This window comes from Myotis davidii, unplaced genomic scaffold, assembly GCF_000327345.1.
Source record: "Myotis davidii unplaced genomic scaffold, ASM32734v1 scaffold453, whole genome shotgun sequence".
Classification (NCBI taxonomy): domain Eukaryota; kingdom Metazoa; phylum Chordata; class Mammalia; order Chiroptera; family Vespertilionidae; genus Myotis; species Myotis davidii.
In genome coordinates this window covers 170,521-195,040 of record NW_006285234.1, presented here as the reverse complement: position 1 = coordinate 195,040, position 24,520 = coordinate 170,521, and the positions used below count along the sequence as shown (strand labels likewise).

The window sequence follows — 24,520 nt, the reverse complement described above, 5'->3', positions numbered from 1 at the left end:
AATAAAGAACCTAGAAATTGTGAATATGTCAGTAAATGCAAATTTTTCTCTTAATAAAAAAATAAAACTTTACTGTTGAATTATAAAGTTTAAAACATCTGTTGTTACATAAATTATAGCAGCAGCACAAAGAACAGGGGGGAGTGTTAAAGAAATTACCCTGTAGGAAGCTAACATTTTATATTAAATAATACAATGTAAAATCTAAGTAGGCTGTGATAAATTAAGGTTGCATTTTGTAATTAATCAAGCAAATATTAAAATACAACAAGACATACAGTTAAAAAGGGAATAAAGAACATAAATACAAAAATATGGTGTAAACCAAGAGGAGGCAGGAAAGAGGGGAGAGAAACACAAGACTTCATAAAGGGAAAAAAAGAAAAGAAAAACATATCAAAATGGTAGATCTAAAAATGCAGTATCAGTCATTATACTAAATGCGAATGGGTTAAACCATTCTATTTTAACATAGAAAATGGTCAAATGAATTTAAAAATCACCAGCTCTATTATGTCTGCAAGAGAAATTAAAATGTTGCCATATTTTTATATGCTCAGATGAGCAATTTGATCCTTACTCTTGTGTGTGCAAATTTAGCTCAGAACATCTTGGCTTTGAAATGTAATAAGGCCTATTGTTTATTTGATAATTATGTTAATCAGAGTAATTTTAAGAATTTTGTTGTTACTGTGTTTTAGGACCAATGACACTGGAGTCCTTTCCTACAAAGAACATCTGCCAGTGACTAAGATAGTGATCACAGACACAGGCCGGCCGCATTCAGAAGCAGCTTACAAGCTGGGGCCTCTCCTCTGCCGGGGAGACAGTAAGTGTTGACCATGTGTTGGTAGCTTATCTGAGGAAAGTGATGTCACTTACGAGTCATGTTTCTATCATAATACAGTTAATCAGATCTTATTGTGAAATCGCATAAGTAATGTCTGAAACAGTTTTCCAGTCAGCATACCTCTACAGTGTGCAAAGCCCTGTCATAAATGCTAGAATGGCAAACCTTGTTAAGATCCAAGAAAAAGAAACCCCTGAGCTTCTGGATGATTGGTTCAGGAACACATTCCAGCACTCCTCAGTTCCCACATGCTGTTACCCATGTGGGAAAGCCTCAGTGCTGTTCAAAGTTGTTACCAATGTATGTCGGTTTCTTATTGTTGGGCCTGGGGGAGGGGGATTAGAAATAGAGGCAACTGTCAGTATAATCAGACATATTTCCATTTTTAACCTTTTTTTTTCAGTGTGTGTGTGTGTGTGTGTGTGTTTATGGAACTCAGTGGGACATGCTGTTGTGTATATTCAATGTATTAACACCCTAAACCAGAGTTTTAAGATTCAAATATAGTTGCACAGAAAATACATATTTTCATCAGGGAATCAAATAAGCATGTGTATCCATTTATAAGCTTTCTGAAATCAGTTAGACCTATAGAGACTGAATCATTAAATATTTAAGCTTTTAGTTTTTCCAAAACTTAAAATGGAAATAGAAGAAATATTTATTTACTCTAAAAGCATACAGTAAAATAAAATTTTATTCTAGGCCTCAAGAGAAGAAGAGATGATCTGACAATTCAGTGGATTTACGGGGATACCTAGCCAAAGTTGCTTAGTTAAAAAGCAAAGATGATACTGGGCTATAAAAATTTATATATACATTGTAAAAAAACTGTCTGCCATTATACCTATCATCGCTAATCTTTATCAGCTCAACTTCCTGTTCTGCCAGTAGGCCTTACACAATCACATGAAGATGACACAGGATATTTCATGGAGAGAAAAATTATGTGCAAAGAGATGAGGTTGTAAACGCAGATGCATCCAGGGCAGAGCAACAACTTTGTGACTATAGAGCAAGTGTTGTATACATCGCATGCACTTTTCACTGCCGGCTCTGAGCAGAACCTTTCAGGAGCTCAGGTTGGCTTCCTCCATCCCCTTATTTCATTTGGCTCAATCCCTGGGGAACTTGTCTGCTTTGATTGAGGTCACTATCAGCTCAAGCCCTTAGGATTTCTTTCTCAAAAGCTTCCTGCCATGAACGGAGGCACACAGCACCTTTTTACTTAGAGCAGTGATTCTCCATCCAAGGTGACTCCTCCCTCCCCCACCCCTAGTGGACATTTGGCAATATCTGGACACATTTTGAGCTGTCACGGTTGTGTGTGTGTGTGTGTGTGTGTGGTTGAATGCTCCTGTCACCTAGAGGAAGAGGCCAGAAATGCTGCTAAATACCTTCCGTGCACAGGACAGCACTCTAAGTAATCTGTCTAAATGTCCGTAGTGCTGAGTAGTAACTGTTTGTGACCATAGAGATATAGGGAGAGGGCACCAACATTAGGAGTAAGAATTTACAGCTAGTTGAAATACTTAGAGACCTGCTAATTAATCTCTGACTTATTAATAAAACAGTAGTTGAGAGCTTTCCTTGGCCTTCTTGTCTTCTGCATCTGTTTAGGGTTGAGGCTCAGCCTCTCATGAGAGTGTGTCTCCTACATCTGTTTAGGGTTGAGGTTTAGCCTCACACGAGGGTGTAGACCTGTCTGTGTATGAAGGGCTTTTTTACATTTTCTCAGTAAGAGAAGCAATGGCTGCAGAAAAAAGGATGCCCCCTTTTCTCTCTATGGAAAATCTGCCCCCCTGTAGATGAAATGCTCTAGGCACATTTTTATTCTTCGCAGTTGAGACAGACTGTGTAGATATCGGGGGCTTGTAGATACAGGATCATGCACTGTGGGCTTTATAAATGGAAGAAAGGTATATGGTCATTATCTGGAAGGCATTAGGAATGGGACATTTAAGGCTTAGAAATAGCTTAAACTTCATGATGTGCCGAAACCGGTTTGGCTCAGTGGATAGAGCGTTGGCCTGCTTACTGAGGGGTCCCAGGTTCGATTCCGGTCAAGGGCATGTACTTGGGTTGCGGGCACATCCCCAGTGGGGGGTGTGCAGGAGGCAGCTGATCGATGTTTCTCTCTCATCGATATTTCTAACTCTCTGTCTCTCTCCCTTTCTGTGGAAAATCAATGGAATATATTTAAATAAACAACAACTTCATGATGTAAATGAAATCATGAAGACCAATTATATACCTAAAGACCAACAAAATAACCTGTGGTGTAAGACAAGGAAAAATGATGAGGGCTTGAATTAAGCAGTGGTTGGATGGGGCTTACTACAGAAGGGGCTCAATGAGAGAGGTGCATTCAGTGTGATTTAGATGGAAGTTGACACAGAAATCCAGCTTTCTGATCACAATAAAGCTTCTAGTGCCTTCCATAGAGACAAAAAGATGCTAGTGCCCTTCCTTGAGACAAAGAAGTTTTAGATTTAAAAAGAAAAATGGAAAGATGACAACAAAAATATTTTGGTTTTATCACACAGACTAAAGATGTTGAAAATTTTACATCAAGCCTGTTTTTCTGGGAAAGAAGAGAACTCTTGAGAAAGCAAGACAAATAAACAAAAATGTGTATGAGACTTACTGGTTCCAGACACGAGTTTTCCCCTAATTAATCAATATTGTCTTTTTCCAAGTCCTTCTTTTCATCTCTAGAAAAAATGTAGGTGATTCTGAAATTCAGTATCACTTCTGCTATTATTGTTCGATGTCAGAAGTCATTGATAACATCATTAGGAATGTTTTACCTAAAATGCAACAGCTATGAATGATAAAGCTGCCTTTAAAGTAGTGCTGCAGACATAAAACTTAGTCATGAATTAATGTATTTATGAATATGGAAATAATTATAAATAATTTAATTTATAAATATATATATTATAAGTAGGAGGACCCTCTCTTTTACTTTCCTTTCTACTCACTCTCCCTGGAGCAGTGGGGGCATCTTCATCTTTGAGGTACCCAGTTCCCCAACTTCTGTAGGCCTAAAAATTACCTGAGCGCATGCCCGCTGTGGTTGGAGCATCTTCAGGACTCGCCCCACACGCTAAGGAGGAAGAGTAGAAGTCCAGGACTGGCTCAGGGTTAAATGTTTCTGAGCACCCATCAGGAAGATATCTACCGGGATTATCCCCTAGTTCTGCTGATCTCACAGCACAAAGAACACTCAGGAACCACGGACAGCCTCTGGCTTCACTTCCTGTTCACTCGTTTTCCTTCATCTGAGAAACCTCCCAGCCCTCTTGCTGAAAACTGTCCCTCAGATTCAAGCCCTTTCTCCATGAACCTTCTACAGGTCTCTAGAATACTTGGTCCTACACCTTCAGGGAATGTTGAACATATTAAAGCACGTATTTCTTAGGCTGGCTTTTCAGTATTTTTCGAGCCTCTCGAGAGCAGGTCCACTCTTCATTTATCAGTGTGTTCCTGGTACCTAGTACATTACCTGTTACATGAAAGATAATCAATAAAGAGCAGTTTATGAAAGAAGGAGAATGATCTATCACACACAGCTCAAGAAACCTGTAGCTTGTGAATTGTTCCTGAGAGACAGGAATAAGTTTTTGATTGTATAAGCAATTGAATGATATGCAGAGATATACGTTTAATGAAAGGAGTGGGTTATATTGAAAGGCTTTCCGGATTAAAAACTCACATGGAATTTGAGCACCTCGTTCCAGCTGAGCCATTTCTCAGCGATGCACTTGGGCTTGTGGCATGAAAGTGCTTTCAAATAAGCATATGATTTTAGTTCATATTAATACTTTTTGCTTTTCACTTTTTAAATAATATAGTGTCTTTATAAAATGGAAACACCCTTTTCTTGGAGAAAAAAATATTTTCTGACCTATTTTGCTCTGTTTTGTTTTCTGTTCTTTAGAAAAGACTTGTGTTCCTAACAATTTATATTTAAGAAATTCCACACATGTGAGGAAACAAAGGTTCTTCCTAACACTTTCAAAAGATGTTCATTATTTTGAGGCTAAGAATCCTAATAATTCTCAGCACTACAATAATATCATTTCTTGACAAATATATATATATATACCTTTATTCATTGTTTTAAATATTAAACATTAATGTTTTAATTGATATATAATCATTATAAAATGTTACAATATACAGAGATCTCAAAGAAAAGAGTTTAATAATCACCAAGAGTCACAAAACTCAGAGATACTGATTAACACTAGTGAGGATCATTCCAGACATTGCTAGATGTCCCTAGGGCAGGGTTCCCCAACCTTGGCATTGGACTGGATAATTCCTTGTTACGGTTGGGGCTGTCCTGGGCACTGTAGGGCACTTAGCGGTATTCCTGGCCTCTCCCCACTAGCTGCCAGTAGCACTGCTCTCCCAGTTGTGACAACCAGATATATCTTCTGACGTTTCCAAATGCCTCCTGGGATGCAGAATTGCTCCAGGCTGAGAACCACTGCCCTAGACAGAAAAATAGAAAGAGATTTATAAATAAATTTATAAAACTTTATTAATTGAAATTGAGGAAGAAGAAACTGAAATGAAGCTAAAATTATTGCTTTATATTATGTATATATCTGATAAATATATATTCAAATTGATGATCCCTCACAACTCCTACTATTTGTAATACTTTAAACAATAAAAAATTATGAAAAATTTAAAAGGCTATAGAGTCACCAGGTTTTATAGTAAACTAATTTTTAAAATTTAGACAGTATTGATGTATTCTGAAAACTGGGAAAATTAGCACTCATTTGTCCTATCCTTTCCTTTTTTCCTCCACCATCTAATTTTTGCTATTATTTGTATGGTTGTTTATTTTTTTAGTGCTAACCACTAGTCCTGTCATCAGAGCTTTTCTATTCTTGACTGATTTTTATTTGATTCATTTCTTCTTGGGTTGCACTGTCAGGTGGTTGATATTTTCAGTTTTTTCCCCCAGAAAGACTCATGAGTGTTGTATTTCCTGAGTTGGCACGTGTTTGAGAATGTTGTTGCCTCAGAACTCTAACCCAGACTTGGCTGGTTTAACTTTGTATTGTTTTTTGGCAACAGCTTCATGGAGATATAATTCACATGCCCTACAATTCACCTGTTTAAAGAACACAATCTAAAGTACACAATCTCATCAGATTTTGGTATACTTAATTATTTTATCATATTATATAGCATTGTGCAACCATCACCACAATCAATTTTAGAATACTTTCCTTATCCCCTAAAACACTTGGACCCATTCAGCAGACATTCCCCTTTTCCCTTTTCCCTCCACCCCAACCTTAGTTAATCATGGATCTATTTTTTATCTGCAGATTTGCCTATTCTGAACATTTCCTTTGGAAGAAAACACAGAATATGTGATCTTTGTGACTGGCTTCTTTTACTTAGTATGGTATTGCCAAAGTTTGTCCATGCTGTAGCATATATCAGTACTTCATTATTTTTCATGACCAAATAATAATCCATTTTGTTTATCCATTCATCCATTAATAGATATTTGGATTATTCCACTTTGAGGTTATTATGAATAATGTTGATAACATCTATGTATAAACTTTTTCTGAACATGTGTTTACTTCTCTAGGAGTGGAATTTCTGCATTACGAGGTCACAGGACATTTAATCTTTTTAGAAACTGGTGTAATGATTTTGGACCATGCTTTGTGACTTTGCCTAGTTTGCACCTACTATCTCTGCACTGAGGGATGCGATCATCTTGTCTCCACAGCTTTTCTAGATAACTTTCTTTGGTTGACTATATTTCATTATGAAGCAGGGTTTTACTTTTCACCCAGAGGACTTGTATGTGCTTTATTCTCAGAGTTCTGAACTGAGAATGTCTGCCTGTTGCCTTAACACTTAACAAAATCTTAGACTGGATATATCTTCTTTCTCTCAGATCTGTGGACTGTGTGCCTTTATCTTCTGGTATAGAATGTTGCTGTGGAAAGTTTTGGTCCAAACTGATTTTTCTACCTTGTGGGTGACTTGTGTTTTCTAACTGAATAAGTAATAATTACCCTTAAAGGTCAGTAACTTAGCAGGGATGCATATCAGTGTTGGGCATTGGTATTAATTTTTTCTTATATTGGACGTGATGTTCTAAGATGTATACATACATTTATATGTTGTTGCAAGCATGATCTACATTTCTGCTCTTAGCTCATTAATTGGAACAAGGTCATATTTTTATTTCTTTGGCATTTGAACTTTTCAACCTATTTATTAAATATATTTCTTCTCAATTAATTCATTGTATTGAAATTTTATGTCTAATCAGGCATCCCCAAAACTTACATAATTAGAAAAGATTTTTCTGTTTTCTGTTCTAAGAAATTCTTGTCATTGAAATTACTTTCTTCATTTTATCTGCATTGACTCGTTCAGCTGTCTGAGAAATCACAGCTCCCAGAATGCATTAAATAATCAAAGATGCATGTAGGCAATAAATAACTTTGCAGAAGTTATATTCTTAGACTAGAAAAAGATATTGACTAGTGATTTGTTTAATTTCTCTTCCGTTTGACAGAGTTCTGTTCCATTTGGCAGACTACATAAAAACCATTAAAAAGAGTGCAGATCAATTCCACTTTAGCAAATAATCATATAATGTAATTTTGTAAGCTCTACTGTGTCTGATAATCCTCCAACATTAAGAAAGTCTTTTCATTTTTATAATTTATTTTCTTTCCTTGGGTTTCCTTTAATTTTCCTAATGTTTATCCACTTTTTTATTTTCTCCTCCTCATATTCTTTCCCCCTCTTTTCTATCTCCCTTTTTCCTACTTATTTACCAAGAAATCTAAGTGTACTTATTGAGATACATATAATACAAACAAACCGGGAGCAATTACTCTAAGCTTTCTGATTGCTACTTGGACAAAAGGCATCTTACCGTTTCATTTAAAAAATATTTATTAAGCCCATGCATTGTAACATTTCACTGTGCCTTCCTGAGAGGAGGGGGGCGGGGGCAGAGATGAACAAATAGACAAAAGTACCTGCATTCTTGGAGCTTGAGTTCTCTTGGAGGGATAAACAACAAAGAAGTAAAATAGATTGTATGATAGATGCTAGTAAGTGTTGTAAATGCAATATAGTTTAGTTTAGGCAGGAGCAGGGTTAGATTGGCAATTTGAAATAGGATGGTCATTAAGTGCTCACTAAGAAGGTGGCATTTGAATAAAAGTCTGAGGGAAATAAGGGAGCAAGGCTGTGTATACCTGTGAAAGAGTGCTGTGGACAGGGGAAAACCAGCGCAATTACTCGGAAATGGGACCGTAACTGGTGTGCCCAAGGAACAGCAAAATGGTCAATATGTTTGGAGTCGAGAGAGCAAGGAGGAGGATGGTAGGAGCCAGAGAGGAAACTGGTGCTGCCATCATGGAGGATTGTTCTGAAAATTCTTTATCTTTCAACCTGAATGGCATTGGAAAACAGTAGAGAGTTTGAGAGGAAGGATGATGTGATGTGACTTATGCTTTAATGAAATCGACCATGGTAAGGTTGAACAAAGAGACCATTTGTAAGACCATATCACCAACCCAGCTGATAGACCTGGTGGCTTGGCCGTGGGCACAGTGATCGTAGCAGTAACGTTTGCTGCTGGATTGATGTGGATTGCCAAAGGAAGAGTCAAGAATGACACCTCGGGGTTTAGTCAAACTATCAGAGGCATAGAATTGGCACTAATTGAGATGGAGAAGATTGCTGCTGGGGTCGAGGAGTTGCAGAGAAATGTGGTACATCCACACCATGGAATGCTACTCTGCAATAAAAAGGAATGAACTACCGGGGCGAATCTTCAGAGAGTAACTTTGAGCGGGAAAAATAAAAGTCAATCTCAAAAGGCTACATAGTGTATGCTTTTATTTGTGAAACATTCTTAAATGAGGAGAGCTGATTAGTGGCTGAAGGGAGGGGAAGAGCAGGAGGATAGAGGGTATGGCTATAAAAGGGAAATGCTTGAGGTGCTACAAGTGTTCTTTTTAGAAAATATATTTTTATTGATTTCATCGAGGAAGGGAGAGGGAGAGATAGAAACATCAATGATGAGAATCATTGATTGGCTGCCTCCTGCACGCCCCCCTACTGGGCATCGAGCCTGCCAACTGGGCATATGCCCTGACCAGGAATCTAACAGTGGCTTCCTGGTTCATAGGCGGACACTCCACCACTGAGCCATGCTGGCTGGGCCATGTGTTTTTTCATCTTAACAGAATCGATACCAATATCCTGGTTGTGATACTGTACTATAGTTTTGCAAGATATTACCATTGGGGAAAACTAGCTAAAGGGAACACACAATCTTTGGTAATTCTTATATCTTCATGGAAATCTACAATTAACTAAAATTAAACATTTTTATTAAAGTAATCCATATTTCCAGCTTTTAAAAATGACTCTTCAGCATACAGGTAGAGCCATTTGGTAAAGTATCCCTGCCTTGCCATTTGTATTTCACTTTATTTTATTCACTTTTCAGAAAAGTGGTGGTACCAAACTAATTGAGTTGTGTACATTAAATAGTTACAGATTTTTAAATGGCAGTCAGTAAGATGCTTGGGGGAAAAAAAGAAAGGTAGGGTGAACACATCACTGCTTTTCTTTTTTTATTTTAAAAGTAAAACATATTTTCTTAAGAAACAATGTATTTTTCAAATACTGTGGAGCTTTCTTGTTATTGTTTCAAACAATATAATTCACAGACCATACAATTCAACCATGTGAAGTGAACTATTCAGTGGCTTTTGGTGGTCACGGCAACCTAACTGTTAGAAACGAATTTGGAACATTACCCCCAAAAGACCCGCACTTCTTAGCCCCTTCACCAGGAGTTCCATCCCCAGCTAGGAAACCACTAATCTAATTTCTGTCTCTTTAAGTTACTTTTAAAAAGGATAATCTATTAATACTATGAATAGAAGTTTAGCAAAACAAATATTTTAGATATTAGTTGTAATTTTAAGTCTACTATGCTAATTTTCCTAATGAGCTCTTTTTACTTTATGTACATCTCCTCTTCTAAGTAAGTAATTATATAGATCCAGTTACCCATTACAATTTTGTTTTTTAAATTCTGGAAAGATAAAAGGTGGCATTCATGAAGGAATGTTTCCAAATCTCTAGTACCCTATATTGAATTCAATTTAAAACATATTCATTATTAATTACTTTAATTAAGTCATTATAAATTTCTTAGAACAATACATCTTGATCTGCTTTTGTTGGGATGGTACAAAGGCCTTGGACGCTGCTGACTAGCTTTCACAGAGTAAAGGATTGCTTTCAGATCTGCCACTGGTGCAGCTTAGGGATTTCCTAAAAACCGACCTTAGCCAAGGAATCCTCTCTTCAAAAACCTGCAACTTCCTGCTGGGCCTGCCCGCTGGGCACCTCCACCTCTGCCCTGCCCCTCCTTTCCCGGAGGCAGCCCGGGTCCCCCTGGGTGCTTCTTAAGGGTCAGTAAAGAGCTGAGATGTCAGGACATTATTTGATCATAGAAATATTGCCCTTTGCTTTCTCTATAATTATTGTAAATTAGCAGCAGTTTTTTCTTTCAATAAAATATTCTTTATTTTTTTAACCTATTATGAGTCTGTAAAATAAGGTTTGCTAACTAGATAAAGTAGGTGCTATTATGTGTGTGAGCGTTTAAGCTACCGAAGGTAATAAATTGTTTTCATTACTATAAAAGTGTTCATTATAAAGATAGTAGCAATTCAGAGAATTGTTCTTCTGTTTCCACCAGTTCCCCGAAGCCCCCATATAGGATGCTTTATTGGGTTAGCTGTGACATAAAAATGAAACAGATGAGATATTTTGTCTTATGACAGTATTATCTAATTTAGTCTTTTAAGTAATTTTGAGTGTTTTTTCTTTCTAATCGGGCCAAAAGTAAGATTTTAAAATACTCCATTATTTAAAGTTACAGCTTTATGTTAGTTTTCATAATGTAACATTTCAACAGAAAGACATTTAATTTCTAATAATGGGTCACTGTAAGAATTTTTAAGAACACAAATGTGTTGTTAACCTTAACATGATATTTTGCATTTTCTTGCTTTCTTTCCTAGAGATCAAAATATCTAAGATTAGAAATACTCAGCTGTAAAATGAAAATAAGGAATTTACAATTTCATGTGTCTATAGGGGGAAAAGCACTCAAAGTATATTCTCAGCTGAATAAATGCAGCTCTGAAATTGTCTACTTATGATGTGAGAATTGTTTTTCAAATCAGGTTCATAAGAAAAATAAGATATAGTCATGCGCCTCATAACAACAGTTCAGTCAACGAAGGATCACATATATAGGTAGTGGTCCCAAAAGATTATAATGGAGCTGAATTTCTTGTAAGAAATGGAAGGAAGTGTGTGGTTCAGGAGGAATTTTTTCTTTTCTCAGATCGGAGCAGTATCTGTAGGGCTTGACAATAGATTCCCTCTCACTCACTGCACCTCAGCATTGGTGCACAAATTTCAGCACAGAGGAGCCTGTGCCCAGCGCTACCTATTCAGAGCACTCTGCAGCCAGGCCCGTGTGATGGCCTTCAGAAGGCCTGGCAGGAAAGTTTTTGTTGAGGACCCAAGACCCTGCACAAGGACACAGGCCCCCAGGAGCTGCCTTAACGGGTGCTAAGTGCCACTTGAGCGAAAGCTTTCTGTGGGAGTGCGGAGCCAGCCTCTCCCTGTACTTTGGAAATGTGTCCAGGTTGTCAGGGTTCAAAGCATAGGTAAATTTTATTTTTCCATCGATTCAGTGCCAGAGAGCGCCCTTCATGCCAGATAGAGCCAACGGAACCCAGAACAAATTTCCACCGTCAAAATATTGAGTCCTCCGTTTTACACTCTCTCCCTGTTAAGTGATATTCTTTTTTTTTTTTTTAAGTAAATGTATTGGGGTAACATTGCTTAATAAAATTATATAATTTTCATACAATTCTATGACACACCATTTGTATATTTCCCTGTGTGCCCACCACCCAAAGTCAAATCCTCTTCCATCACCATATATTTGTTCCCCTTTGCCCCCTACTACCCTCATCCCTCTTCCCTCTGGCACCACGAAGTTCTTTAATCTGACCACTGCTCCAACATGCAGTGGCCAAAATCACATTGCTATGACAGTCCCGTGTTCTTTGTCTCTCCATCCTGATTTTTCATTCCTACTGATCCTCAGGCCGCCTGTCAGTCCATCCTCTCCGTCACTGCCATGGTGATCTGCGCCTCACCCCGCCTGTCCCTCCTCCTTGACATTTCCAATCAGTCCAGCCCAAGTCCTTCTCCATGGAGCAGCACTGGCAGCTCCAGTGTTCTGACTCTGTCCAGTGGAGGCAGGGGGAGGGCTGTGGGACATGTTTATAAAGTCTCCAGCCGCGCACAGAAATGTCCCGGGCCTTCACACGCACTCACCACTCACTCGCCACCTCACCCGGAGCAGCTTCCCGTCCTGAAAGTTCCACTTACAGCAGGTCCTCATGCAGGTGCACCTTAAAAATAGTTTATGCCGATTTTTACTGTAGTTTTTCTATATTTAGATATATTTAGATACACAAGTGCTTACCAGTGTGTTACAATTGCCGAACGTACTCAGTACGATAATATGCTGTGCAGGTTTGAGGCTTAAGAGCGAAAGGGCATACCACACAGCCTACGCGTGTAGTAGGCCACACCATCCAGATTTGTATGTGATATTCACACAAGGACAAGTCCACTTAACAATACATTGCTGAGAATGTATCCCTCTTGTTAAGAATGCATGGCCATAGGTATAAGCACTGCTGTTTAGTCCAAAATTTACAGAAAATAAGTTAAAATCTAAGGAACAAATAGAAGCTGAGTCAAGTTTGTGATTTTTAACTTGTTAGGTATCTATTCTTTGCAAACATAATGAACCATTTCCCCCCTGCAATTACTGTTTTCTAACATCAGAGGATCAATACAGTAGTCCCCCCTTATCTTCAGGGGAGATGTTCAAAGACCCCCCAGTAGTTGCCAGAAACCACAGTTAGTACCAAACCCTATATATACTATGTCTTTTCCTATATATACATACCTATGATAAAGTTTAACTTACAAAGTAGGCATAATAAGAGATTAACCACAACAATTAATAATGGATAATTAATACATTGTAATAAAAATTATTGGAATGTAGTCTCTCTCTCTCTCTCTCTCTCTCTCGAAACCGATCTGATAACTGTGACAGCTAAGGGACTAGAGATGAGCAGCATACACAGAGAGGAGAGCTGGACAAAGGAATAGTTCATGTCTTGGGTGGGGCAGGAGGGATGGTGCAAGATTTTATCACAATACTCAGAATGGCACCCAGTTTAAAACTTGTTTATTTATGGAATTTCCCACATAGTATTTTCAGGCCTTGATTGACCATAGGTAACTGAACTGCGGAGAAGTGGGGACTGATGTAGTCTTTCTTCCAGGAGGCTGACTAGATAGAAATTTATCCAGTTGTTTGTGGGCACATATGGGAGGCCGTTGCTTAAACTCAAAATGTACATTTCTATTTGGTGTGTTGAGAATTTGCTGGTGTAGGCAGCAGTGCATAGTTCATTTCTTCGATAATGAGTCTCATCCACCACACACATCCAGCTGGATGTCACTCCTGTCACTTCATGCCACTGCATTGATATATTTTTTCCATACTTTCCAGGCAGACCCAGAATATTCGCTCAAAAGGAAAGTACGTTGTAGATATAACAGCAGCAAAAAAAAAAAAAAAAAGATGGGAAAGAGAAGATGACATCCATCGTCCAGATAATTTTTTCACATCTCCTCATTTATACCCCAGCCTTTTACACATTTTCTTCTTACTTTGAACATTTTAAAACTTTCTGAGAGTCCTTTTGTACTATTCATCTAATTCACTATGAGAAGCCAAGTAAAAGACAATTTTGAAGTAAAAGAGCGTTTTCATGAGAATATCAGTGCAGCACAGAGGGAGCAGTGTCTTGATCTTTAATTAAACGAGGATATTTTGAATGCCAGTCGCAGCTGAGGAAATCACAGGGCCCATTAGTGAAAGCCGCTCGCTGCAGTGTGGCTCTGTGAAGTGTGTGTACGGGAAGTGTTAGCACAAAAACACTTTGAGCTTCTTCAGGGCCTCTGTTATCCAGAGTAATGGAGGTGTTTAAAGTTTCAAGTTGCAAAAAAATTAAGTCTATTAATTAATGTTTGACAGGTCCTTATATCACTTTGGGAGAGGATGGTAATTAGGCTGAGGATGTGTCTCTTATAGCAAATGTAACGTGCAGACCATTTCTCCTCTCCTGTGTTGGAAGGAGTCAGAATTGCAACCCTTGTACTGGTAAAGTGTCTAATCATGCTCACGACTTGTATACTATATAGTTAATAGGAAAAAAAAAAAAGAAAAGAAAAGCAGGTTTGTATGAATTAACAATATTTTTAAAAATTTACCTTTTACTGTTGAAAGTCTTACAGATGTCCCATTTTCCTCCGTTGATCCCCCCAGGCCTTCACCACACTATATGTTTTAATAGCAAAAATGCTAAAAATGTAATGTGTCATTCATTTAATGTCCTGATTTGTTTTCTTACTTTTTAATATTTTCCCTGTTTTTTTAAACCAGGGTCATTTTGGAATTCAGCTTCCTTCAACACCGAGGCTTCATACCTTCATTTCCCCACTTTCCACGGGGAGCTCAGTGCAGACGTGTCTTTCTTTTTTAAGACCACAGCTTCCTCCGGGGTGTTTTTAGAGAACCTGGGGATTACCGACTTCATACGGATAGAGCTACGCTGTAAGTCTCCTTTTCCAGAGAAGTCTGCGGTATTCTGTTTACTAGCAAATCCTTCAGCTAATGTTGGAAGAATCATGTTTCTACTTTATCTACCGAATCTCTTCCTTGTGTCCCTTTGAAAAAGTTCTTTGAAATTAAGTTACTCTTTCTGTAAGAAATAATTTAGTATTTAACTTGTGATAGGGGAAATCATTGTATTCTCTAGAACCGTTTAAGACGCATCTTAAATTGAAATAATTTTTTTTTAAAATCACTAAATTCTTAGTAAATAAAAACATTAATTAAATTGCCCATTCATATTATTTTGCTATCCTCTTAGACTGTTATTATTATCTTGATATCAGATGTATATTGCATGCTTTAAAATTTATACAAACTTTGAATCACTGTAAAATTATCTATAATAATAAAAGCATAATATGCTAATTAGACTGGACGACCTTTCGGATGAAGCCAGGGCTGTGAGGGAAGCCCGGGTCCTGGGTGCCTGCCTGCAGAGGGAAGTCCGGGTCCCGGGTGCCAGAGGGAAGCCAGTGCTGGCAGCCGGGGGAAGGAAGGCCTACTCTTGCACAAATTTCGTGCATTGGGCCTCTAGTTATTTTATAAAATGCTACTTAGTTTTCTTGCCCTGGATAAATAACTAATTTTTGTCAATCTAAAAAATTCACTTTGAGGATGAATTTTTTAAAATTTGTTTTTCCTTCCCCAAATTAAAAATGTATTTTACTGCCTCATTTGACATCTATTCTTTGCCACTGTCCTTGGGTTCTCCCATAAAATTCAAATTACCGTTTTTATACTGTGCTATGTGCTATTCCTAAGTATGTTGACGACTGGGCTCTCTGACTTGGCCAATCTTCGTGTCTGACATTCCCAGCTCCGGCAGTAGTGACTTTTTCATTCGATGTGGGGAACGGGCCCTCTGAAGTCTCGGTGCAGTCCCCCACTCACTTCAACGACAACCAGTGGCACCACGTTAGGGTTGAAAGGAACATGAAAGAGGCATCCATTCAAGTGGATCAGCTCCCACCACAGACCCAGCCCGCTCCCGCTGATGGCCATGTCCTTTTGCAGCTGAACAGTCAGCTCTTTGTGGGTAAGTGCTGCTTCTAGGCCGTGTGTCATTTAGCTGTATGATGTGAGCGCGGAGATGAGCCAACATAAAATAATACCAACTGTAAAAATAATGATTGAGAACCTGTGTTCCAAACTGTGCTAGGTGTTTCATCTCTTCCTCATATCCAACCTGTGAAATGGGTGTTACCCTATTTTATAAATGAGATCACTGAGAGGAAGGGGGTTGAAGCGACTTGCCTTCAGAAATCCACCTCATACATGATATTCAAATTTGCCTGCGACTAATTCCTGAACCTGCATTCTTAATATTACAGGTTTTGTGATTTGTTCCAGGACTTGTTTTAACATTAGTGCATTTAGTATGATATTGGTGATGGTTATCTCTGTTCCTAGGAGAGTCCAGGAACCCTCCTTGTAATTTCAAGCAATGCCAACCAGTGACTTTTCATCAAAAATAGGCCAGTAGCAGAAAAAAAAGTAGGGAAGAAGCATATAAAATCCATACTTGACCGGTTTCCCCACTTAATCTAATGGTATCTCTCATTTTGTCCATATTTTGGATATTTTCTTATTACTTACTTCATATTTATATTCAAATGTCCCTCTATTTCCTAAATACATTTGTTGGATGCTTATAGACCTGCTAGTGGAACCCTTCTGATTATGTTGGTTTTATTTTGCATCTTTGCCAATTACTTTACAGGACTTACTATAAAGTTTATGGGGTTCTCTCTTATTTGATCACTTTTTCTATTTTTAATATATGTGAGGACACAGTAACACTGTAAATAAGGACAAATTATAAAGCATCAGAAATCATATTTCAAGCATTTTTAAGAGTTTTGTTTTAGAACATAATTCATGAGGTCCCCATGACATCATCTATTGCTTAACAATCTTGTTTTACTAACTTTCTTTCACTGAGGAGGGTGAAGTTTATTTCTTTTTTTTTTTTTTGAGTAAGATCTATTTGAGATTTCTAGTACATTTATGTACTCATTGTTTCTATCATTTATTCTTTCTTTCACTCAATAAATATTTAATGAGTAAGACACTGTAATGGACAATCTAATCATGATCTTGTGGTCACTTGATTGATTTATTTAAGAGTATGGAAATAATAAAGAATACATGAGAAGAAGGACATATGTTTTCTTTTAATAACATGCTAGAAGCCCGGTCAGGAAGTTGACATAGATATTTCTTGAATTACAAAAAATGAGAGATGGCCACAGGTAAAAGTATGGCAATTTAAAATCTGTCAGGATCTAGGAAATAGCCTTCCTATTCTTGAAAATTGAAAAGGCTAAAACAGTCCTCAGATCTTTCAGAGAAATCTGCTGCAGTTTGCCAGTGCATGAACTTTTATCCTTGGTATGAATTTTAACTTCAGAGAAATGGAATCACTCTATATTGTATCTGATAGGAATCCTGGCCTTAGCTTGATTTCAGGTAGGTGTAATGGATAGAAGTACTATTGTGGTATCAGAAAACTGGATTAGAGCAGACTTGAGTCTTTTACTATCAATCATGTGTTATAATTTTAATAAGGATCTAAGAGCTTTCATCTTTATGGAAGCAATTGGTAGGCTTTTGAATTCCCAAATATGATAAGCCTCAGGATGACTGTGTTACTTAAAAGTTTTAAAAACTGACATGTTTGTTATGTTTAAGTCAAAGTCATTGAAAATAAAAAAGAAAGGGAAGAAAGAGAAATCTCATAAAAAATGTTACATCTACTATTAATAAAAATCTATTTATACAAACCCTTCTCCTTAATCACAAGTAATTGAGTAAACTAAAATGGTTAATGTGAAGTTATTTTAAAAAGGATTATTTTTTGAAAAACACTTGCAGCCGTAGGCAGATACAAGACCATTGGCTGTCTAGAGCAGCAGTTGCCAATCTTTCAGACCTCACGGACCACCAGTGGTCCACGGACCACCAGTAGGTGACCGCTGGTCTAGAGGCCACATACAGGTCTTGTTTACATCTTCCTCCACCACAGGAGTGGACCACTTTCTTAGATAAGGGTCTCAGCCAAGTAAATAAAACAATACTTATAAGGCAAAATATTAATTTATAAAATTACTATTCATCAAATCAGAATTTTAAAATATTTTTGTAGATGAAAATACTTTTTCTCTGCAGGAAGAATCAGTGGAAGTTAAATTATACTTTAAAAGTTTATACCAAATTAGTGCAAAGTAGGTGAAAAACTAATAAAAATCATTAATAATTATAGCTAATTTAATGACACACTTACTAAGACCAAAAAGTAGTTCCCTGCCTCCTGAGTGTGTATTTCAGTGCAGGACACAAGAGACAGCCAATGAAAGAGTAAAATATAAGACAAAATAAAACAATATATACGTGTGTGTGTGTGTGTGTGTGTAATTACATATGACAAATACAATAAAAAGCAGAATGAGGAGTCAGGCAATGATTTGGGTTGGCGGGTTCTATTTCGAGTGAGGTGGTCAGGGGAATTCTCTCTGAGGACCTTACATTTGAAGGGAAGCAAAAAAAATGAGCCCTGTGGGTATCTAACAGAAGAGAATTCCTGGAAGGGAAAATGCTCACAGTGATGGCAGTGAACTTTAGGTAGTAGAGTAGCAAGGAGAGAAACAACAGGAGGAAAAGAGTGGTCCCGAATGAGGTGGAGGCAGTGTTGAGAGCTGTAGGGCATTGTTGAGAAATTTGGATTTTATTTTGAGGGATCAGAGGCATGGCATGATCTGATTTACATTTTCCACACTCTCTCTTGCTGATGTAAGGAATATGAAGGGAGGGAGGAGGTTAGAGCAGACTATGGAAGTAGTCCTTGTGAGGGATAATGGTGTGTAGGCTAAAGTGGAGATGGACAGATAGACTCAGGACATTTTAAATGTCAATGCACACAGCTTGCTGATGACATGGCTATTGCTGTTATTGTTCACAATGTACCCAGCTCATGTCCGGGGACAAGACACTGCTTCCTAGGGCTCTGGGTTCCTTCCATCATTTCTTTGTTTTTCATTTCACCTAAAGTTAGCTTTTCCTCGTTTCTTCCTTTATCTTATTTTGTAGAATGATTAAAACTGTCCCTGGATCCACAGTCTAGACTATATACTACAAATCACACCGTAGTCAGGCTGCAAATACCTGCTTCACAGCCCAGAAAACATGTCTGGCCTTCACCTCCTTTCTCTCCTTCAGTGAGATCTCACCCATCCCCTAATCACACTCTCACCAGGAAATCAGGGCATCTTTGTTTATATGTTCTGTGCCAATACATGTCAGAAATAGAAGGGACTTATCATGGAAACTGTTTCCCCACATATTAATACCTTCAAATAGATGAGCCTTAAGTCAGCTCTCAGACCCAGGGACTCATTGTGTGACTGGGAGTCTGCTTTATGCCAATAGAATTAGTTTTTGGTTATAATTTTAAAGGGTAATTTCTTTTCCCTTCCTTACAAGTTCAAAAGTTTAATTTTTAGTACACCCTGTCCATCTTAAAAATAATTACATCTCATCAGTATTTTCAAGTGTGCATAACAACTGTCATTTGTATTTGGATACTGGGATAAATGAGTGAGTACAAGTAATTGCGAAGAGTTAAGTCTGTAGTTTTCAGCATAACTTTTTTCTCCTAAAAATGGTTTTAAATCCAAGACACCAATGATGAGGATAATAATTAATAATAATAATAGTAATAATGTTTTAAATTACAGGGAAACACAATCTTTATACATGGAAGACAAAATTGAAAGACTCGGATAGTGTTAGTCTCAAATACATTTTTTATCATCCTCACATTTAGTAGCTTATACCAAAAATGCACCTTCTGATTTGTAAACAAATTTATCAGAAAACTGAAAAACAATTGTAAAATATTTCAAATATCAAGTAAAAAATAGGAAATAGTAGAACTTTTGATAATGTTGAAATGTTTGCTTTAGATACTGTGGTTAACATTTTTATGTACATATAAAACACTGTGGATATTTGAATATATGTTAATTTTTATTTAAATTATATTCTCCATCTCATTGTGCTATTATAGCCAGGCCTGTGTTGGTAATATTTATTGACATTACATTTTTTTTAGCTTAAAATTTCCGCAGTCCCTCAGAAGTGATTTCTGCAATGGGGTAACATGAGAGAACCGAGGGCATTTTCTCCATTGCTTGTTCCACTCTCTTCCCTAAAGACCAGTCAGAAAGTGTAGTCACATCTCAGAGTGAAACTCTGAGGGAAGGCTAACGCTTCAACTTCTGAGTAAAATCACTAAAAATAAATAGAAAGCATGATTTAAAACGTAATTCAGCTGGGCAACGATTATATATGGTGAGAGAAATAGGAGCAAGTAAATTATAAATAGTTTCAGTATTGGCCTATACCAAGGAATTATAAAACAGAAGGATGTTAACAACCCCTGTATTTCTAATATTAGAGCAATTAGCTTCAACTAATCTCTACTGTAGTAAGTTATGCAAAGTGGAGCAATAAAATAATGAACAAAAATTCTTGCATAAAAAGTGAGGAAAGTTAACATTAATGTAATGTGATAGATTAGAAACAAAGAGCACCATGAATGAACATCTCCTCTTCCCCAAATAACCTCAATGATCATGTTACTTTTCAAAATAAAAATGATAATCGCCCTTTGTTTGTAGACCAGCTTTCTCTATCCTTGCTCTTAATTATGACATTGGATCTACCAACCTTTCACATTCTTTCACTTTGTCCTGTTTTGTATGTGTGTGATTTATGACATACCTTAAATAGTTCTATTCAGAGGTGCTTATTCATTACCTTAAAAATTAAGTTCAGCAACATGAAGCTAATTGGTGTGTAAAATGTATGCCCTTGAACTTGTTAACTCTGAGGGCTCAATGTCCAGAGTCATTGCTTAAGTTCCCTTACGCTCACAAACATTCTCCAGCCACAGAAGTGATGGAGGGAAAAGAATCAATCATTTTTAAAGCTGAAATGTGACAGTGGTCATTTTCTATTTTGGTTTGTAAACTCAGCATTTTTCTTAGAAGCTTCTTAAATTAGCCTTGAATTGATTTTCATTCAACCAGCTCTGCAATTTTTGTTTGCCATCTAAATGCTTTTCCTGACAGGTTTTTAAGTGGGACAAGGTCCACTTCAATACTTTGTGACTAGGCCCTGAAGGAGAAGAAAGGACTCCTGAAATAGACTCAGAAGTCATTTGTACTGCATTTGAATCACATCAAATCTACAAATGTTTATTGAGTATCTAGAGGAGGGGTGGGGAATGTCTGGCCCACGGGCCTTAGAAGGCCCACGTAATCATTTGGTCTGGCCCTGCCAAGGCATTAGAGGTGAGTTAATTTAATGTTTGACCAAATATAACAGGATAATTTTTACCTTGATAATTTTGTGTGGCCGGTGCAATATGTTACAAATATCTAAATGGCCCTGGGCAGAAAAAAGGTTCCCTACCCCTGATCTAAAGCCAGCAGTTTCTAAACGCCATTCGGAAGTTTTAATGTTGAAGTCTTCGAAGGTTGGTTCTCAGTCTTAAGTGCACATTAGTATCACCTGGGATCTTCTGGGACACTGGCAGTGCAGGCACAAAGACATATTCATTAACTGTGATGGGCATCTGTGCACCTTCAAAGTTGGATATTACCAATATGTCTTGTACTGGTCTTTCAGTGAACATATACTTGTATTTCTATTGGCTGTATACCTAAGAGTGGAATCTTGAGGATCTGCCTTTGTTAAGTATTAGGAGACACTGATAAATCTCTCCTTGGATAGCCTCCTCTGTGAAGTGGCTGTTCAGATCTGTTGCCCATTTTCTACAGGATTGTCTTTAAAATATTCTTCATATGTTTTAGATGATTCCCATTCAGATAAATTTATTCCAAATATCTTTTCTTTATCTCTGTGGATTGTGTTTTCATATTGTTAATGGTGTCTTTGGAGGAACAGACATTCTTTTAAATCTTTGTTGTTGAAAGTATTACATATGTCTCCTTTTTCCCCCATTGATCCCCTCCAGCCCGCCCTGCCCCCAGCCCCAGGCTTTCACCATCCTATTGCCTGAGTCCATGGGTTAAGCATGTATGCATACAAGTTTTTTGGTTGAACATCTCCAACCCACCTACCCTCCTCCACCTTCTTAATTATAATATATTCTAGATTTTTTCTTTTTATGTTCAGTTCGGTTTTGGTAGGCTAAAGTACAGTTGCAGGAAGAGAATGCCAGATAACTTTGAATGATTTTTATTTCCGTCTGACTTTCTTTTGTAGTAAATATGTTGCCTCAGTACCAAAGTGCAGTGCATAGAAGTCACCATTCTCTTTATTGTAATCATATCACTTAGTTCAGTTATCATCTCCCTTCCTTCAGATGTCTTTTTCATATTTAGCCGCAAATGCTCCCAGTGTACTTTTCCATGCCCAGTGAACAGATCTGAGTGATTGTTCCAGAATTGAGATGGGCTCTCTTGATATCAGAGAATACGACTGATACCACCAATAGTTCTTATCTTTAGAACGGGCCTTACTTATGGTCAAAGAGAGCTGCTGTGGCTCTGTCATGTGAGAAGTCTAAATAGACCCACTCTGCCCCGCTGCTGCTTCTATGAGGACATGTTCTTACCACTGACTTTGGTTTAGGGAAAAGTGCCTGAAGGTTCTCCTACAACCTTCAAGAGTGGGATTACTGGGTTGCTTATACCAGCTGCCTCTTTCAACCACGATGGTTCCTTGAACATGAGAAGAGCCTTCCTCTTCCCAGCCCTCCCAGGGCTTTGCTCAATGAGGAACACTATATAGCAGAATCATAGCTGGGCTTCCAATCTGTTACCTCTGTGTGAACTAGTATGGTCCTATCTGCAAGGCTGTCTTCCCCCCGGATAGCGGGGCAGGACTGGAGTGGCGATCCAATGCGTGATATACCACTATTTCCTTCCATCCGCGACTCAACGCCCAGCCCACATGGCCTGTCACTTCCCTGCCCCTCGCTGACCTGTGGTCAGGTCTCTGCTGTGGGCAGGGAGAGCTCCTGTTCTCTGCCGGACAAGCTTTCATGACTTTGGATTTTAAAGAGCAGTGTGTGAATCTTGATTTCTTTCTGCCTCTAAAGCCCTTGGGCGAATTATGCAGCGGTTCCCAATTAATCCTCATTATATCCAAGCACAGCATATAAATAATTTTCCATTAAAAATTAAAGGTCTTCCTGCCACAAAAAGTTGTGGAAAATTGGCATAGGAAAGAGTCAGCTTGTTCTCTTTGACAATAGCATCTGTCACTTGGACTAACTTCCTGAGAATAATGAACGTGATAAAGGGATTGGGCTCAGTCTCTGCTCAGCACCTAGCACACTTATTTAGGTGCCAGGCCCCAGTACTGTTGTGTAAGTGAACAAACTCCATTGCATTCATTCACATGGAAAGGTTAGGCATTTGTCTCACAGAATACTCAGTGTTGGGAAGTTCCGGAACTCATTATAGCTGATGTAGTATGGCAGGTAAATTGATAGAAAATTAATTGGAAGACAGTTCCAAACATAATAGCTCAGCAGAAATATCCAGAATCAATTAATCAAACTGCAACTCATTTTCATTGGCCATACATTGGAATCTTTAATTAAGCTTTTAAACCTAATCCTATTTACAATACCGATGTTTTCCAGAATAGTTACATCTTAAAATAAGATATTAACTTGATACCTAAAAGTAAGGTAAAACTCTTCAATGCATGTATGACACATAGGTTTATATTTAATTATACATTACTTTTTTGATGATTTAAAAAGGTAGTTTAAAACTATTTAACTGGGTAAACATGAACTCTTTAAAAATACAGAATGAAGAGGTCCTGTTTACTAAGCTGAGTATTGATTTTTTTTTTCCTCAAGGTTACAAATACTATTTAAGCATTTTTTTTCTGCCCTTCTCCACCTGTTATTTATTTCTACCCATAACGTCATGGGGTAATTGTGTGTTTACCTGCCTAAATCTAGACTAGACTGTGAGCTCTTTGAGAGCAAAATCATTTGCATATAACTCTGACCCTCCAGTGCCTGACACTGTGCCTACCAAAGAGCTGCTAAATAAAACTTACATTTTTGAAATGCCATTCAAACTGAAAGTGATCTGAGAAATAGAAAAAAATGGAACTTTTCTTGTTTGATCATGTTTTCTTTTTGTGGAGAAGAAAGAGGCTTCCTTGTAACAAAAGACCACCTGGAGCTTCTGGTCCCGTTTCTGCCTCCGACTAAGTGTGTTTATTTTAAAATCACTCAGCTCTGCCCATGGGGTCGGCCCTGGACTCCTCTATGCCTTTAGAGTCTCATCATCTGAACCAAAACAAAATAAAAAAGAATAGACCCGTTGGAACAGTTGAAAATGGATTGTAGTCAGTTGTTAGACTCCAAGTTATTTCCTTATCATTACATCCCTGGCAGAATGAGATAAACACCTAAGTCAGACAGCCTGGATGTTTAGAGTGACACATGCCTAACAGACCAGGATGTAACATTACTGTATTCTACAAATTGTATCCCATGACCTACCACGCTATGACATGAAGTGAGTGAATCTACCAGGAGCATGCCTCTAATGCAGACTTCACAGGAGCTGGCCTTCCTCCAAAGAACCCGGGGCTAAAGGTAAAGCCAAGGCTGGGGGCTGCCTGACCCAGGAAAGAAAACTCCGACAAGGATGCCAAAAACATGTGTCAGAGGCTTAACTCTGAGCCCTAGACATTCTTACTGAGTTGTTAGCAGATGAGAGAATCGGGAG

At 37.9% G+C, this 24,520-nt stretch overlaps 1 protein-coding gene across 1 annotated transcript in view; it reads left to right on the top strand.

Moving 5' to 3' along the window:
- Window positions 1-24,520, top strand: part of CNTNAP4 (contactin associated protein-like 4) — a 246,043-nt gene that overhangs the window by 197,045 nt on the left and 24,478 nt on the right. The window contains exons 14-16 of the mRNA XM_015558780.1: window positions 702-829; window positions 14,502-14,672; window positions 15,550-15,768. Coding sequence (XP_015414266.1) covers window positions 702-829; window positions 14,502-14,672; window positions 15,550-15,768 — 518 coding nt within the window. The remainder of the gene's footprint in view (window positions 1-701; window positions 830-14,501; window positions 14,673-15,549; window positions 15,769-24,520) is intronic.